Raw genomic sequence first — 19,248 nt, forward strand, 5'->3', positions numbered from 1 at the left:
GGTATTTAACCAAATAGGTTGAAAACTTGTGTCCAGGGCCGGGCGCGGTGGCTCAAGCCTGTAATCCCAGCACTTTGGGAGGCCGAGACGGGCGGATCACGAGGTCAGGAGATCGAGACCATCCTGGCTAACACGGTGAAACCCCGTCTCTATTAAGAAATACAAAAAAAAAACTAGCCGGGCAAGGTGGCGGGCGCCTGTAGTCCCAGCTACTCGGGAGGCTGAGGCCGGAGAATGGCGTGAACCCGGGAGGCGGAGCTTGCAGTGAGCTGAGATCCGGCCACTGCAGTCCAGCCTGGGTGACAGAGCGAGACTCCGTCTAAAAAAAAAAAAAAAAAAAAAAAAAAAAAGAAAACTTATGTCCATACACAAACCTGCAGATGGATGTTTATAGCAGCTTTATTCATGATTGTCCAAACTTGGGAGCAACCAAGATGTCCTTCAGTAGACGAGTGGATAAAATTTTGTTGTACATCTATATGAGGGAATAATAATCACTGTTAAGAAGAAGAAATGAGCTATCAAGCCATGAAAAGACATGGAGGGACCTTAAATGCCGGTTCCTAAGTGGAAGAAGTCAGTCTGAAAAGGCTATATACTGTATGATTCCAAATATATAACACTTTAGAAAAGACAAAACTGTAGAGACAGTAAAAAGATAAGTGGCAGCTGGGAGTTGAGGGGGAGGGAAGAGATGCAAGGGAGGAAGTGTGGAATGAATAAGTGAACCACAGGGGATTTTTAGGGTGGTAAAACTATCATGTATGATAGCTACTGTAATGGTGGATATATGACATGATGTATGTCTCAGCTCAAACTGCTATAACAGAATACCAGACCAAGTGGCCTAAGTGACATTTATTTTTCATTCTTCTGGAAGTTGAGAAGTCCAAGATGAAGATGCTGGCAGATTTGATTTTTAGGCCTTCTTGAATCCTCCTGTGGTAGACAGAGGAAGCTCTAGTGTCTCTCTTCCACTTCTTATCTGGGCACTATCCCATCATTGGCGCTTCACCCTTATGACGTCATCTAAACCTAATTACCTCCCTAGCACCCTACCTCCTAAAACCATCATGTTGGAGGTTAGCACTTCTAACCTCCACGAATGTGAATTCGTGGGGACACAAACGTTCAAGCCATAACAATGCATTTGTGAAAACCTGTATAGTGAACCCTAATGTAAACTATGGGCCTTGGTTAATAATAATGTATCGTATTGGTTCATCAATTGTAGCAGATGACTAATACAAATGTTAGATCTTAATAATAGGGGAAACTGGGAGAATGACGGATATATAGCAACTCTACTTTCTGTGTAGTTTTTCTACAAAACTAAAACTGCTTTAAAAAATAAAATCTCTTAATAAAAAATAGTAGAACTTCATTAGAATTTAACATGTTCTAATATATAGTTTAAATTTAAGCCAAAAAATTAGTTGTTTGTACTTGTACAGAACTGGAATCAGTGTCTTTCTTCTTTCTTCCCCTTTCTCCAATCCCTCAACCTTCTCAAATGCTTTTCATTATGAATGGAAAGTTTACAAAAAAAGCAAAATGCAAATGGCTGTTAAGTGTGTGAATAGATGCTCAACATCATTCAGAGTAAGATAGGCAAGTGGAAACTAAACTGAAACACCTGTTGTCACCTTATCAGATTGGCAGAATCTACCAGAGGGATATTACCTTGGGTTGACAAGGCTGTGGAGGACCAGGCAGTCTCATATTCAGCTGCTGATTATATATGCCTGCTTAATACCATGTACAGAACAATTTGACAGAATCTACTTAAATTACAACTGTGTGTATCCTTTGACCCAGCAGTTCTGTCTTTGGGAATGTATTCCACAAATATACTTGCCTATGCATAAAATGACAAATGTTGGAGGAAATTTATTACAGCACCCTTACTAATAACAAAAATATTTGAAATAGTGTAAATGTCCATCACTGGTTGATAAATTATGGGTGCTCTCTAGGTACTAATATGGAAAGATCTCTAATATTAGGAAATACAAAAAAGGAAAATGCTGAACAATATTTCTGTATGCTCCTTTTATATAAAAATGGAGAAAATATCAATATATTCTGATTGTACATGTGGGCAGGAGGCACAGTGGGGCATTGGGAAGATGAGGGCGGGGTAGGGGTATCACTATATACCTTTATTCCTGACCATATAACTGTATTACCTTCAAACTATAGTTCAAAAAGATATAGGTATATACATTTTTAAATAACAAATTCAGAATAGCTAGGATAAATTGCTTTTGCTGTTGTTAAACCTTAAATATTATTTTTATCTACCTATGAATATTTGTCTTCCCTTGAGTGTTTTTGGTATGGCAAGACCTGAGTTGTTAAAATTGTTATTGTCATTTTGTAACTGAGAGGGTCTCCCTAGTGAAAACCTGACTTTCTCAAAGAAGTAGTTCAAATTTCTCCTTACTTTTCTGACAGTAGTGTGCCTCAAGCATACCTTAAGAACATAACAAGTAATAAACCATAAACCAGTGTTTTCTTCAAGAAAATGTATCAGTGGAGAACAGAAAATGTTCTCTTTGAAAAAAATATGTAGTTATAAAAAGTTTTAGATCTTTTTTTGTTTGTTACAAATTCTCTGTTCAATTGTACGGAATTACTCTCTCTCAGAGCAAAGACTTGCCAGTTGGCTTTACTTTTCTCATCCCCTTTCTTCTGTGTCCACTGCCTCGATACATTTTCCCCACTTCCCTTGCTCTGACAAAGATATCAACGGTTACATTAAAGCAAAACCTGAGAAGCTTAAGTTATTGCCGATAAGTTCGACAAGATTTAAATGCAATCTGAGAAGTAGAAGATGGGAAGCATTCCTTCCTGAATCCACGTGCTCTGTTAGGCCCTAAGGCACAATGAAATGTAGGACATGAACCCTGGGCCCCAAAGCTGATGACAGTGGAGGTCACAAAGTGATCACCCACTCTAAGAATTCTACACACAGTGTTATCTATATGTTTCCCTCTATGCCAGGCTTCTTGTCTTTACTCTCATCAGTGTTTGGATAGCTCCTGACAGAATAAAGGCTGGGTTTGGTGTTCTGTAATCCTAGCTCTTTGGGAGGCTGTGGGAAGATAGCTTGAGCTCAGGAGTTCAAGACCAGCCTGGGCAACATGGCAAAACCCCATCTCTACAAAAAATACAAATATTAGCCAGATGTGGTGGTGCACACCTGTAGTCCCAGGTACTCTGGAGGCTGAGGTGGGAAGATCACTTGAGCCTGGCAAGGAGAGGTTATAGTGAGCTGAGATAGTGCCACTACACAGCCTGGGTGACAGAGTGAGACCCCATCTCAGAAACAAAAAATATCAAAATTTAAAAATGCATTTCCTCAGTTATAGGCAGTGATATTTCTAATGTAAGGAAACATGGTCTTAGATTTGGGAGATGTAGGTCATTTTCAGGATATTCACCCTTAACCTGATAACTGGTTTAGCAGATTTTGCTGAGTTGTTTTTAGATGGTTTCTTTGGAATCCTAGTTTAATTCTTCATTGTTTTACCTGTGATTTTGGGAGACATATGTATGATAAAAGTCTTTTTAAAAGTTTTTAATTTTAAGATTTAGATTACAGAAAAATTGACAAGCTGGAACTGATGGTTCCCATATACTCCATAGCTAGCTTCCCCTGCTTTTAACATCTAACACTGGTATGGTACACTTGTTATAATTAGTGAACAACTTTTCATATGTTATTATTAACTAAAGTTCATGCTTTATTCAGATTTCCTTAGTTTTTATCTGATAAGACTCATCTTGTATATCTCCTGCCTTGGTCCTAGACTCAGCCATTTTTCCAAGGAGCTCTGGTTCCTTTGTTTTGGACAATGGTATTAGAAACCAAGATATGTGTGCATCTCTTAATTTTTTTTTTTTTTCCTTTTTTTTTGAGATGGAGTCTTGCTCTGTAGCCCAGGCTGGAGTGCAGTAGCGCAGTCTCGGCTCACTGCAAGCTCTGCCTCCCGGGTTCACACCATTCTCCTGCCTCAGTCTCCCGAGTAGCTGGGACTACAGTCGCCCGCCACCACACCTGGCTAATTTTTTGTATTTTTAGTAGAGATGGGGTTTCACCGTGTTAGCCAGGATGGTCTCAATCTCCTGACCTCATGATCTGCCCGCCTTGGCCTCCCAGCATGTCTTAACTTTTAACCTGAATCCCTCTATTTAAGATGGATTTCTTGCAGTTAACATAGTTGAGCCTTGCTTTTTATTCTAACTCCGACATTCTTTGTCTTTGAATCGGTATATTTAAGCCACCTGGAGTGTCCTGCACCCTGCCGTCCTCACCATGACTGTGTCAGGTGACCGCAAGAGGTCGATTGTATGTTCTGCTTGCACTGTTGTAGAGCCACCAACTTTCCTGTGGCCCCTGCGGTACCACATCTGCTTATAGCTCTCAGTTTAAGGTTTACAAATGTGTATTTCTCCATTGTGACTTAAATTCTCACTTGATACAATTAAAGTAAATGAAGTAAGTATATAGTAGAATGAAATCATAATCTTGAGATATCACTTTGCTTTGTAGGCCTTAGTTAGAGAATATTTCCGGGCACACAGTTTTTATATGTTCCTTGATTTTTTTACTTGTCAAGTGATCAAAATAATTGTTGAAAAAACAAAGCAAGCTCCAAATCACACATAACCCTCTTACAGATTTTATTTCCTTTCACCATCATCAAATCTGCTCTAGAAACTGCTTTGTGCATGAAATGTGGCTCTGAATGAGAGGAAAACAAACTTTAACACATGTAAATTGCTTTAAGCTGTATAAGATGTGTTCTTTGGTGACACAGGGTATGCCAAAGCCTTGAAAGCCAGCTTTCTTACCCCAGTGATGAATGACAACCCCATCATCTAGTGTCCCTCAATTACAACAAGCCTCTTGATTAGCAGGTCCCTACAATGGAGATTATATTTTAAGAGAGAAGAGCCAATGAGATACATGATTTAATTTATCTGTAAACCTTTAGATTATTTTCTTCTGTTCATTTGGTCTAACTGATATTTCCCCCAATCCCCTTTTCTATTAAATGATGAAATAGAGAAGGAGCTAGGTGTGGTGGCTCATGCCTGTAATCCCAGCACTTTGGGAGGCCAAGGCAGGTGGATCACCTTAGGTTAGGAGTTCAAGACCAGCCTGGCCAACATGGTGAAACCCGTCTCTACTAAAAATACAAAAAAATTAGCCAGGCATGGTGGTGCATACCTGTAATCCCAGCTACTCAGGAAGCTGAGGCAGGAGAATCACTGGAACCCAGGAGGCGGAGGTTGCAGTGAGCCGAGATTGTGCCATAGCACTCCAGCCTGGGCAACAAGAGTGAAACTCTGTCTAAAAACAAACAAACAAAAAAAAAACAAACAAAACAAACGAACAAAAACAACAAAAAAAGGCCAGGCACGGTGGCTCACATCTGTAATCCCAACACTTTGGGAGGCCGAGGCAGACAGATCACAAGGTCAGGAGATCGAGACCATCCTAACTAACATGGTGAAACCCCATCTCTACTAAAAATACAAAAAATTAGCCAGGCATGGTGGCGGGCACCTGTAGTCCCAGCTACTCGGGAGGTAGAGGTAGGAGAATGACGTGAACCCGGGAGGCAGAGCTTGCAGTGAGCCGAGATTGCGCCACTGTACTCCAGCCTGGGCTCCAAAGCGAGACTCCATCGAAGAAAGAGAGAAAGAGAGAGAGAGAGAGAAAGAGAGAGAGAAAGAAAGAGAGAAGGAAGTAAAATACTTTTCATGCTTTTATACTGACCAGTTCTCCCTCATTTTTTTGACTCTCCTAACATTTTCCCATTTTTCCCTGTATACTTCTTTTAGGTTCCAGCTTTCTATTAATCTTTATTGAGGCTCAGAAACCAATACCCCCAAATACTGCATTTTGACATGCTGAACTCAAAGTCTTTCTGATCTCCCCCATACCATCTCTCCCAAAGCACCGGATTCTCTAAAGTTCCCTTGTCTGCCTAAGGTCCAGACCTACCAAAGAAGAAAACAATTAACTGCTGATCACTTCCCTGAGTTCTCATTAACTGAATCCATATCACATCTTTTCTCCTGTTAATCTGCTTTTTGTGAGTTGATTTTTCAGCAAATCTTCAGGGGTTTGCTGTACATGTTTTAAGTCCAACTCCTTGTTCACTGGCCTGATCTTGGGAAGTCGCCCATGCAGACAGCCCAGAGGCCTAGGCCTTTTGTGATATTAGCGATTCCCTGTCATTCCCTGTGTGGATGCTCAGCACACCAGGAATGGAGCTTGGTTGGAGTGGAGCAACGTGAGCTGGGTCGTAGACGTAGCCCTGCCCTGAAGACGTCTTCTCAGGGTGTCCACCAGGGCATAGGGCCTGAAGACACTGCCAGAGAATTCCTTTTAAACTCCAGGGAAGAGTCCTAGTCATGTTATTGAGACACAAATTTTGTGATGCTTTCTCATCTTTTAACAAATACATGTAAGTTAATTAACTAATTAAATAGAGTTTTCAGTCTTTCTATACAATCTATACAAAAGGATGGCAAACCCCAGCCAAAGGACCAAATCCTCCTGCCACCTATTATTAAAGCTGTATTGGCACCCAGCTGCACCCATTTGTTTTTATATTCTACTTTTCATGTTGCAAGGAATGGCAGAGTTGAGTAATCATGACAGAGATTGTATGCTGCAAAGCCTAAAGTATTTACTCTGTGGCCTTTTAAGAAGTTTGCTGACCCTGCTGGAGATTAAGAATCTTTTGTGATAGAAATTGCATTGAATCTATAGATCACTTTGGGTGATATACACATTTTAACAATATTAAGAGTTCTAATACAGCACATGAACACAGAATGTCTTTTCATTTATTTGTGTAGTCTTCAATTTCTTGTGGCAATGTTTTCTGGTTTCATCTCCTTGGTTACATTTATCCCTAAGTATTTTAGTATTTTTATTCTTTTTGATGCTATTGTAAAAATGATTGATTTCTGAATTTCCTTTTCAAATTGTTCGTTAGTATATAGAAATGTTACTGATTTTTGTGTGTTGATTTTGTAGTCTACAATTCTGCTGAGTTCATTTATTAGTTCTAACGAGGGTGTGTGTGTGTATGTGTGTAGAATTAGGGTTGTCTGCATTTAAAATAATGTAATCCACGAACAGAGATAATTTTACTACTTTCCAATTTGGATACCTTTTATTTATTTTTATTTATTTATTTTCTTAATTGCTCTGACAATTAAGAAAGTACTGGACTTCCAGTACTTTGTTGACAAGAAGTGGCAAGACTAAGCATTTGTCACCATGTTCCTGATCTTAGAGGGAAAGCTTTCAGTTTTCCATCATTTGATATGATGTTAGCTCTAGGCTTCTTCATATATAACCTTTAGTATGTTAAGATAATTTCTTTCTACTCCTAGTTTGTTGAGTGTTTTTATAGTGAAAGGGTATTGAATTTTTGTCATATGCTTTTTCTGCATCAATTAAAATAATGTGGTTTGTCCTTCATCCTGTTAGTGTGGTGTATCATGTTGATTGGTTTACATATGTTATTCCATCCTTGTAGTTCAGGAATAAATCCCACTTGGTCATGCTGTGTAATTTTTTTAATGTGTTGTTGAATTTGGTTTGCTAGTATTTTGTTAAGGAATTTGCATCAGTATTGATTAGGGATATTGAACTATGGTTTTCTTTTTTAATTATGTGTTTGGTTTTGGTATCACAGTGATATTGATCTCATAAGATGAGTTTGGAAGTATTCCCTTCTTGTCAGTATTTTGCAAGAATTCGAGATGTATTGCTGGTAATTCTTTAAATGTTTGGTGAAATTCACCCATGAAGCTCTCTGGTCCTGGGCTTTTCTTTGTTGATAGGTTTTTCATTACCGATTCAATCTCCTTACTAGTATAGTTCTGTTCAGATTTTTTTCTTCATGATTCAGTTTTGGTAGGTTGCATGTTTCTAGGAATTTATTTATTTCTAGTTTATCCAGTTTAGTGGTGTATAATTGTTCTTAGTCATTTCTTATATTTTATTTCTGTGGCATCAGTTGTAATGTTTCTTCTTACATTTCTGATTTTTGCTATATGAGTCTTTTTCTTCATTAGTCTAGCTAAGGATTTGTTAATTTTGTTGATCTTTTCAAAAGACCAACTCTTACTTTTGTTGACTTTTTTTTTTTTGCTGTTGTTTTTGTATTCTCTTTTTTATTTTTGCTCTCATCTTTATTACTTCCTTTCTTCTGCTAACTTTAGTTGGTTCTTTTTGTAGTTTCTTGAGGTTCAAGTCAAGTTATTGACTTGAGATCTTTCTTTCTTTTATAATGTAAGCATTTACCACTATAAACTTCCCTCTTAGTACTGTCATTGCTATGTCCCATAAGTTTTGGTGTGTTGTGTTTTTGTTTTCATTTGTTTCAAGATATTTTCTGATTTCCTTTGTGATTTCTTCTTTGACTCATTGGTTGTTCAAGAGTGTGTTAATTTCCACAATTTGTGAATTTTCCAGTTTCCTTTTGCTTTTGATTTCTAGTTCCATTCCATTTGGTCAGAAATGATACTTGGTATGATTTCAGTCTTTTTAAATTTGTTAAGGTTTGTTTTGTGGCCTAAGGTATGATCTATACTGGAAAATCTTTTATATGGACTTGAAAAGAATGTTTATTCTTTGTTACTGGGTAGAGTGTTCTGTATATATCTATTAGGTTAAATTGGTTTGTGATGTTAAGTCCTCTGCTTCCTTATTGATCTTATGTCTGATTGTTTTATCCATTATTGAAGTGCAGTATTGAAATCTCCCACTGGTACTGTATTAGTGTTCATTTCTCCCTTCAATTCTGTCAATATTTATTTCATATATTTGGTACTGTGATGTTAGATGCATATACAATTATAATTGTTATGTCTTCTTAGTAAATTGACCCTTTCATTTTTACATAATATCCTCCTTTGTCTCTTATAACCGCTTTTTAATTAAAGTCTGTTTTGTCTGATGTAAGTATGGTCATTCTGGCTCTCTTTTTGTTACCATTTTCATGGTAAATGAAAATGAGCATTTTCCTCATTCGTGAACTTTCATTATATGTATGTCTTTACATCTGCTGGTAATTGGATCTTGTTTTTTGTTTTGTTTTGTTTTTTTTAAATCCATTCAGCCACTCTACATCTTTTGATCAGAGGGTTTAACCCATTTACACTTAAAGTAATTACTGATAGAGCAGACTTACAATTGCCATTTTGTTTATTGCTTTCAGTATGTCTTGTAATTATTTTGCTGCACTTTTTCTGTCTTGCTGCCTTCCTTTGTATTTTGTTGATTTTTTTTTTTTTTTTTTTTTTTGGTAAGAACTTGCTTTGATTCCTTTCTCATTTTCTTTTTTGTATCTTTTACAGATATTTTCTTTGTAGTTACCATGGGGATTACATAAAATATCTTATAGTTGAAACTGATAAAAACTTTAGCAGCATGCAAAAAAATCTTCTCCTTTACATTTTCCCCTCACCACTTTTTATTATCAGTGTCACAAAGAACATTATTTCTTTTTTGAGACAGGGTCTCACTGTGTCACTCAGGTTGGAATGGAGTGGCACAATCACAGCTCACTGCAAACACAACTTCCCTGGGCTCAGGTGATCCGCCCACGTCAGCCTCCCGAGGAGCTTGAACTACAGGCATGGGCCACCATGCCTGGCTAATTTTTGTATTTTTTTTTTTTGTGAGACAGGGTTTTACCATATTGCCCAGGCTGGTCTCAAACTCCTGAGGCTCAATGATTCACCCACCTAGGCCTCTCAAAGTGCTGGAATTATAGGCATAGTACCCGGCCACAAATTACATTTTTTCATCTATTAGTATTCTTTTGTAGTTAGTTTTATGTTTTTGTCTTTTAAAGTGTATACTAGAATTAAAAGTGATTTATATACCACCATCGCATTATTAAAGGATTTTTTGTTTGTCTGTATATTTACCTTTACTAGAGAGTTTATTTTTTCTTATGCTGTTGTGTTGCTGTCTAGTGTCCTTGAGCTTCTGCTTGAAGGGAATGCCTATTATGTGTAAGGCAGTTGTAGTAGTGATGAAATCCCTCCGCTTTTGCTTATCTGAAAGGTCTTTATTTCTCTCCTATGTTTTTGAAGGATGATTTTTCCTGGTATAGAATTCTTGGTTGGCAGTTTTTCTTTCAGTACTTTGAATATGTCATCTTGTTCTCTTCTGGCCTCCAGTCTTTCTGCTGAGAAATCTGCTGATAATCTGGGAATTCCCTTGTACATGATGAGTTACTTTTCTCTTGCTGCTTTCAAGATACTCTCTTTGTCTTTGATTTTGACAGTTTGATTATAATGTGTCTTGGTGTAGGCCTCTTTGGGCTCATCTTAGTGGGATTCCTTTCAGCTTCTTGAATTTGGATGTACATTTCCTCAGATTTGGGAAATTTCCAGCTATTATTTCCTCAAATAAGTTATGTTCCCATTTCTTTCCCTCTCTTCTCCTCTGGAACTCTTATAATGCATAATTGGTCCAGTTGATGGTGTTTCATTAAGCTTTCTTCACTTTTCTTCTTGTGTTGTTTTTGTTCCTGTGACTCAATAATTTCCAATGACCTATCTGAGTTCACTGATTGTTTTTTTCTGCTTGTTCAAATCTGCTATTGAACCTCACTAGTGAATTTTTTTTTTTTTTTTTTTTTTTTTTTTTTGAGACAAGAGTTTCACTCTTGTTGCCCGGGCTGGAGTGCAGTGGTACTATCTCGGCTCACTGCAACCTCTGCCTCCTGGATTCAAGCAATTCTCCTGCCTCAGCTTCCCAAGTAGCTGGGATTACAGGTGGCTGCCACCACGCCTGGCTAAATTTTTTGTATTTTTAGTAGAGATGAGATTTCACCATGTTGATCAGGCTGGTCTTAAACTCCTGACCTCAGGTGATCCACCTGCCTTGTCCTCCCAAAGTGGTGGGATTACAGCATAAGCCCCCGTGCCTGGCTGATTTTTTTTTTTATACAGACAAGGCTGTATCCGTGTCCCAAGGCTGGAGTATGGTGGTGTGATAATAGCTCACTCCAGCCTCAAATTTCTGGATTCAAGCAATCCTACAGCCTCAGTCTTCCAAGTAGCTGGGACAACAGGCATGCAGCACCACACCCAGCTAAGTTTTTGATTTTTTTTTTTTTTTTTTTTTTTTTTTGTAGAGATGAGTTCTTGCTATGTTACTTGGGCCAGTCTCAAATCCTGTTCTCAAATGATCCTCTACCTTGGCCTCCCAAAGTGCTTGAGATTACAAGTGTGAGCCACCATACCTAGGTGTGACTTGTTCAGTTCAGTTATTCTTCAGCTCCAGAATTTCTGTTGGGTTCTTTTTTATAGTTTCTATTTGATTGCTGATATATTCTCTTTCTGTTCATGCATTGTTTTCCTCATTTTATTTAGTTGTCTGTGACCTCTTATAGCTCACTGAGCTTTTTAAAGATAGTTATTTGAATTCTCTGTCAGGCAATTCACAGATCTTCATTTCTTTTGGGTCAGCTTCTGAAGAATTACTGTTTCTTTGCTTGGGCCATTTTTCCTTTTTTTTTTTTTTTCATATGTCCTTTTGTTTTTTACTGGCATTTGGGCATTTGAAAAACAGCCATCTCTCTGTCATTACAGACTAGCTTTATACAAGGAAGGCCTTCACCAGTCAGCCCAGTTAGAGAATCAGAGACTCAAATCTTTTCTGGTAGTGTGTCTTCTCTGGGATTATGCATCTGATTTCCCGGTTAGAAAGGCTTGCCAGCTTCTTTTTCAGGAGATTGTAATTTCTTGCTGCCTCTGGTGTCTGTGTGCAGTACTGCAAGTTCTCTGGTGCTGCTACAAGCTGACAAGCCCTTAATTGTTCTCAGCATCCCCTAGGCATTTAAAGTATGCCCTTTAAGTTCACATGCCTTCTAATTTAGAAAAGACAGAAACTAGTCCCTCAGGTGGTCCTCTGAAAAGACAGAAAGTTGAATGTATACATTCTGCTTTCTCTTTCCCTCTCAAGGTGGTATGAGAAAGGCTCCCCATGGCCCCAGCTTCTCTGATGGCTGTTCTTTACTCACTTTGGTGCAGACTCCCTGGCTCACCAGGGGTCCTTTGTGGGGTCAAATCTGACATTGGCCCTTCTCTGAGGCTCCTTTGGGAGTACCTGCCTTTACCTTGGTCCTATCCTCAGAAGTTCTGGCAACTTCTCTTATTTTCCAGTGTTGTTCATTTTAGAATATATCTTTCTGTCATTTCAGGGGACCTTTGGGAGGTAGAAGAAGTAGATGTACCTGCTTGGTCTACCGTCTTAAAATGAAAATCCCTGAGGTTGTTTTCTTAAGAGCCTAATTCCATAACATTTTTTTCAATCTCTGCTCCATTAATCATTTTTATTAATTTGCATTTGGCACGTAATTTGTCTAGTAATCAGCAGAAGATACCTTTTTCAGGGCACTCCTTTTGTTCAGTTGTGGCTGGGATCTGAGTGGAGACAGGTAACTCTGCATACATACCATTGTAGGTATCAGATCTGCTTTTCAGAAGTCTAAGAATTCAACTCTAATTTGCATCTTCTGTTTCAGTAGAGACAGGGTTGGAGACATATTACTACAAAACACAGCTACTACTATGGATCATGTCACAAGTTTTCTAGTTTTTGCAAAATAAAATAGTTCTGCTGGCTCTCTGTGCAGCTGGCATGAGAGTCCCAGGGTTTGACAACCCTGCAGTGACCAAAAGTGAGCAATGTGCTAATAGCAGAGCAGGCAGTACTTTACCACTGGCACTGGAAAACATTTAGCTTCTGAGTGCTAATTTTCTCTGGTCCTGTTACTTTTTTTCCCTTTCCCAACTCAGACACCCTATAATCACTGTTTAAGGCATATTGTTGTGGGGAGCCAACTTCTTTGTATTTACTAGTTTTAAAATTCTGCCCATCTCCTCCCCTTCCCCTTCCTCCACCTTCACTGTTTTTCTCCCTTACTTTGTTTAGGATATAATCTTGTGAGTTTTACTGTAAAAGAAGAATCACAATTCTGGTGTATAAAATGTCTTCTTTTTTCATAGACAAGCTCCTTCCACCCCACTATTCATTTTGAGTGGTTTTTTTTTTCCAGATATGAATAGATTCCTATTTTATCTTAAGTTTTTTTTTATTTAAACAAGAAAAAATGACAAAAATGCTTTTTACAGTTTTTTCTTTCTCAGATTAGTTAGCATAAAGCAGTTCCCAGCCTTGAAACAGAGTGGCTGTATGGAAAATATAAATAATATCCAAAAAATTGACCATTTGAAACACAAGACTATAAATGTTATTTCGGTTTCCAGGCTACAACACAAAAGCTTACTTAACATGATGCTCAACTTGAATTCTGGATCCTGGATAAGAGAAACTGCTAAGAAAGTGGGGGTGGAGGTGAGGAAGGTCTAATATATCCTTTCCTGACCATAGAGACAATATTGGCTCCTTTCTGCTTCTCTTTACACCACTTCCTTGAAGCAGGACCCCTGCTGTTGGAGCTGATCCTATCCCTGCTGTGTTGTCTTCCCACCTCACTCCCAATTATTCATTGTTATTTGCCTAGGGGTTAGGGGTAGGGGTGGAGGAGAGCAAGAAAGAACTTGTTAGCAACAACTAATTAAAGTAATTAACCAATATCTGTGAATGGTTGATACTCCTTAACCTTCCCATTGATGCTTTCACTTTTAATAGAAAATGTGTATCAAAGCAAATAAACCTATAATTGGTGAAATTTCTGGTAGTTTAGCAAAGTGGGGAGAAAATCAATATGACAGATTAGAGAAGGTTGGGAAGTTGTTGATGAAGGCTTCCATCTGAGCACTCTGGCCCTGCATAAGTACTTTCCACATATTTGCAGAATGAGTGAATACAAAGTGATCATTTTGCCCAGCCCTTTTTTTTTTTTTTTTTTTTTTTTGTTGAGATGGAGTCTCTCGCTCTGTCTCCCAGGCTGGAGTGCAGCGGCACGATCTCAGCTCACTGAAACCTCTGCCTTCCAAGTGCAAGCAATTCCCCTGCCTCAGCCTCCCAAGTAGTTGGGATTACAGGTGCCTGCCACCATGCCTAGCTAATTTTTGTATTTCTAGTGGAGATGGGGTTTCCCCATGTTGTCCAGGCTGGTTGGTCTTGAATTCCTGACCTCAAGTGATCCACCCACCTCAGCCTCCCAAAGTGTTGGGATTACAGGTGTGAGCCACTGCACCCAGCCCACTTTGCCCAGCTTCTTATATTCTTGGACTTCAGTTTAAAAAGCCATATTCTCTGAACTGCAAATTGTCTGGTTTTGTCTGTTTACTGGGCAAATGTGCAGTCAGGACGAGGTGAGTTTAGGAGCCTGGCAGGGCATATGTAATTCACTTATAGGAATCCCTGTGTTCTTTTTTATATAAGTTTTCCCCCCATATAAAAGTAATGTATGTCCATTAAAAAGTGAAGATAGACTGCCTATAGTGCCACCATCTAAAGAAAACCATTGTGAAGATGCTATATTTTTTGGAAAATAAACTATAGAGAATTACTCATAAAAGCATGTTGCTATGTAAATGTTTAAAATGGCATCCTGTTTTGATTAATATTGTCTAATCAATATCAACTTTTTTCAATTCATGATAATTTTGTGAACAGTTTGCATGGAAACCATAGCAGCAAAATCTGGGCAACCTTGTTCTGTTACCTAATAGCCAGTCCTGTTTCCCAAAGGAGAGTTAGTACACCTTCCAGATGCCTTAACATCCAAGGGAAGCATGTCCTTCCTCAGCAGCATATTTTGTTTTGTAATTCCTGCCAAGACTCTGAGGAAGAGGAAATGGGCACAGATTTATTAGGAGACATGGAAAGGGGCCATGACTTTGTCATGTCATATAGGACTCTGGCAACTTAAGGCTACACAGACTCTGAAATACATGGAATATTTCTTTTTATCTACTAATTTGTTTATTTCTTGTCTAATATTTCCACTGAAGAGATTGTCTTGTATAAAATTATCTCTCAGTATTCTAATGGAATGAAATAATGGTACAGCATAGCGTTTTCTGAATTATTCATGTATTATTTGGAGATTAGGTTTTTATTAATTCAGTTCAGAATTTTAACATAGGGTATCATCTGGTCCATGCTATATTATCTACTTGTTTTTCTACTCTAGACCCTTAATCGCTATCTTCCAGTGTCATCTTTGGTCATGGCAGTCACATTTACATGAAGGCTGTTTGTCCCTGGTCTATTCTATGTCTCTTGTTAATACCAGGCACTGCTTGGCCTGTCCTGGGGTTCTGCTGATTTTCAAGTCTTCTGATTAAATTATTGCTTGTTCTGGCATCATGCTGATTTCCTTCACTATTTCATGCTTCTCCCAGGAGATATCTGCTTGTTATTTATCCCTCATTCCTCCTTTTGAAAATATCACAGTAAGAAATTCCTTTAATTTTTTTCAACTGTTCTTTTTCTGTCAGTAATTCAATGCAACATTTCTCAAAGGCTGTTCCATCTCTCTCATTGATTTTCTTAATGCCTTTTAATTATTTCTTTTAAAAATCACAACTTTTAATATTTAGTAACTCATGCTGTCACCACAGAGGCAGCTGTATCCTTTTGATCACTTAGATTTCTGTGGGTGTTGATTCTGGAACACAAGATGATCTGGATTTGGAGAAGCATCAGTAGGTTGAGCCTATATATCTGAACAGCGGGATTACCAATGGAAGCAATACCATTGGCTTAATTATACATCTCATATCATTATGTTATAGAGGACTTCTTTATGATGCTTGTATGAGAAAGAAAAATAATAGCCAGGTTTTAAGTTTTCCATATTATAATGTCCGTGTACTTACCATATATGGAGTCAGCAGCATAAGGTTACAATCATTGAATTAATCTTTATTGATTATCACATCATAAAAGAAAATGCACCAAACGCTATAGGGATTAGAGGATTCATGGCACCTTATTTTTAAGATATATGTACGTTTTATGTAACTCAAACTGAAGTGCAGCACAGGGACATTGGGCAGAGAGTAGAGTGACTACAAATATTGTATACTAAGATACATTGCTAGAAAAGAGTTTGTAGAAGACTTCAGAATAAACCATTTTTCTATAAAACATTGAGGGTACCATTACGGTATCGGTTTATGGGAATACCTGATTTTAAAAGAATAAAGCTGGCTGGATGTGATGGCTCAACACCTGTAATCCCAGCACTTTGGGAGGCTGAGGTGGGTGGATCACCTGAGGTCAGGAGTTTCAGACCAGCCTGACCAACATGGTGAAACCCCCATCTCTACTAAAAAATACAAAAAAATTAGTTGGGTGTGATGGTGCCTGCCTGTAATCCCAGCTACTCGGGAGGCTGAGGCAGGAGAATCACTTGAACCTGGGAGGCAGAGGTTGCAGTGAGCCGAGATCGTGCCACCGCACTCCTCTAGCCTGGGCGACAGAGTGAGACTCAGTCTCAAAAAAAAAAAAAAAAAAAAGAATTAAATAAAGTCAGTAAATTATTGAATGAACCACAACAGGGTGGACTCAGTACAATTCATGAGCCTGCTTGGTCTTTGATACTTCACAGGTCAATAGTTAGAAATTACCCAAGATTAATATAAAGGACCCTAGGTTGCTTAGATATCAATTTATTTCCTTGTGTATATGGTCTGATGTATCACATCAACATGTACTCTTTCTTGTTTTCAGCACGCACTCCTGGCTTTAAAGTTTATCCTTGCATTTGCCATACCTGATAAACCACGGCATATCCAGGTGAAACTAGCCAGATTGGAATTTGAGTCTTTGGAGGCACTCAAGCAGCAGGTAAGAGCAGCTGTCCTGAAAATGTATGTATTACTTTAGCAAATGACAGGAGAAATAATTTAGAAGAATCAGTCTCAGCATTTTCTTCAGCCTTGAAGTTACCAGTTTAAATGAATACAGAGGACTCCAGTTTAGGATGACATAACAAAACCAAAATCCTAACAACATGAGCAACAAATAGGTTTAAAGAACTAAACTAAACAAACAAAAATATTCAGGCAATATTAAATAAAGAATAGAGCTAGCATTCAGCAAAAGAACAAGACAGACATCTAAGAATCAACTTGGGGCAGCTCCCCACAAGCTTCCAGTTTTGCCATCTACTGAAACATTAAGTGAGGAGAAGTGAGTGAATAAAATCCTGAATAATAGCTTTCAGAGAGCGAGACAGAATGAGATCAGGTGTGTAGAAGCAGCAAAATTGCCCTGAAAGGAGAAACTGTGTCTCAGTGACTTCCACATTCTACCAGAGACTACAAAAAAAAAAGCCATGCTGGAGTTGACCATTTTGATGATTTTCTGCTTGTAGGAGAGTGGGAGTAGACAGGAGATCCCTAGACACCTGGAGTATCTCTCACTTGTTATCTTTAGTGCTGCATAGGAATTTAAGCAACGAGAGAATCAGTAAAGCATTGTCATCTGAGGGGACAAGCTCTGGTCAGAACCTGCTGGACAGACACTCTTTCTTTGGCTTCTAAACTACTTTGCATAGGAATATTTTTTCTTATGTTTGGGGAGTTGGGAGAAAAAACGTGAAGAGGACCCACTTAAGATGACCCTTGGATCAAAGCATGAGGGCTCCAAGGGTGGTGCACCAGACAGGGGAACCCCACATCGAACCAATACTTGCCCCTGATGAGGCAGGGTGACTCCAGAAGAGGACTTGTGATAAGAATGTGGAAAAGAGGATGAACCTGGGCCAACTAGCCATAGCTGTGCTCGTGTTTGCCACACAGTAGGTGAGAAGACTAAGTTACCTGCATTCCTAGAGGTTGGGCAGGTTCACTTTTGGCATGTGGGCTAGCCAGTGTGTCTATATGTTAAACCAGAACCCACCATCATGCCCAATAATGAAACTCCAGAGCATTCCCAGCAATGGCAGGAAACCCATCATCACCACTGACAGCTAGCATTCTTCTAGAGGTACTAACCAATGCAGTTGTATAAGAGGAAGAGAAGTTCAAGTAGAAGAGGCAAGCTTATTACTTGAAAATTAGAGGATTAGGCTGGGTGCAGTGGCTCACACCTGTAATCCCAGCACTTTGGGAGGCCAAGGTGGGTAGATGCCTTGAGCCCAGGAGTTTAAGACCAACCTGGGCAACATGGTGAAACCCTGTGTCAACAAAAAAATACAAAAATTAGCCAGGCGTGGTGGTGCACGCCTATAGTAACAGCTACTTGGGAGGCTGAGCTGGGAGAATTGCTTGAGCCTAGGAGGTCGAGGCTGTAATGAGCCATGATTACGCCACTGTACTCCCACCTGGGTGACAGAGTGAGACTTTGTCTCAAAAAAAAAGAAAGAAAAGAAAAGAAAAAATTAGAGGATTATATAGCTAAAAAAATTATTAAAAATAGGAAAATTTGGTAAGGAAGCAAGTTACGAAGTTTATCTAAAATCATGTTTCTTTTCACAAGAAATAATCAGTTAGAAAATATTTTTGATGAAAAATTTACATTTACAGAAGGAACCAAAATGTAAAAACTTAGGTGGTAATTTATGGAAACAATATAGATAACTTATAGGACAAATGTTTTTAAACATTACTGGGGTCAAAAGATTCAATCTTGTAAATATCCAATGCCAATTCAAATATATCAAAATAAACATCCGAGAATAGCAAGGAAACTTCTGATAAAGAAGAAAAATAGGGACTGTCCCTCTGTCAGATATTAAAATGTATTCTGAATAGTACAATAATTATAATTAAATACATTTTAAATTAGTGAAGAAATGGAAAAATCAGTGGAATAGAGAGCATTGAGTTCATAAATGGGCCCAAATAAAACTGGGGATTTCATTTATGGTAAAAGTGGTATTTTATGTCAGTGGAAAAAAGAAGGATTATTTGTTACACAGCTTGATGGCAAACAGCTGTTTGGGAAAATTATTATACTTTATTTTAACTCATTCCTTGTGAACTTCCCCACCACCACAAAATTCAAGGTTGACAGATTTAAATGTGAAAAATGTAAGCCATAAGAAGTCTATTAAAAGTCTGGGTATATCTTTTAGTGGGAAATGCCTTCCCAATCAAGATATAAAACCCAAAAATCATTTTAAAAAATGATAAAATGCATGAAAAATGAAAACTTATGTATGACAAAAAATAAGCAGACTCAAAAGATAAATTGGACAAACTGGAAAAATATTTTTGTATATAACGAAGTCAATATCTTTTAATTCAAAAAAAGTTTCCACAAAT

General features: G+C 38.3%; 1 protein-coding gene across 1 annotated transcript in view; it reads left to right on the forward strand.

The window, feature by feature from the left end:
• The window catches only part of ANO10 (anoctamin 10), a 246,195-nt gene that overhangs the window by 166,851 nt on the left and 60,096 nt on the right, over positions 1 to 19,248 (forward strand). The window contains 1 exon segment of the mRNA XM_025375355.1: positions 16,709 to 16,825. Coding sequence (XP_025231140.1) covers positions 16,709 to 16,825 — 117 coding nt within the window.

Source organism: Theropithecus gelada, chromosome 2 (assembly GCF_003255815.1).
Source record: "Theropithecus gelada isolate Dixy chromosome 2, Tgel_1.0, whole genome shotgun sequence".
Classification (NCBI taxonomy): Eukaryota; Metazoa; Chordata; class Mammalia; order Primates; family Cercopithecidae; genus Theropithecus; species Theropithecus gelada.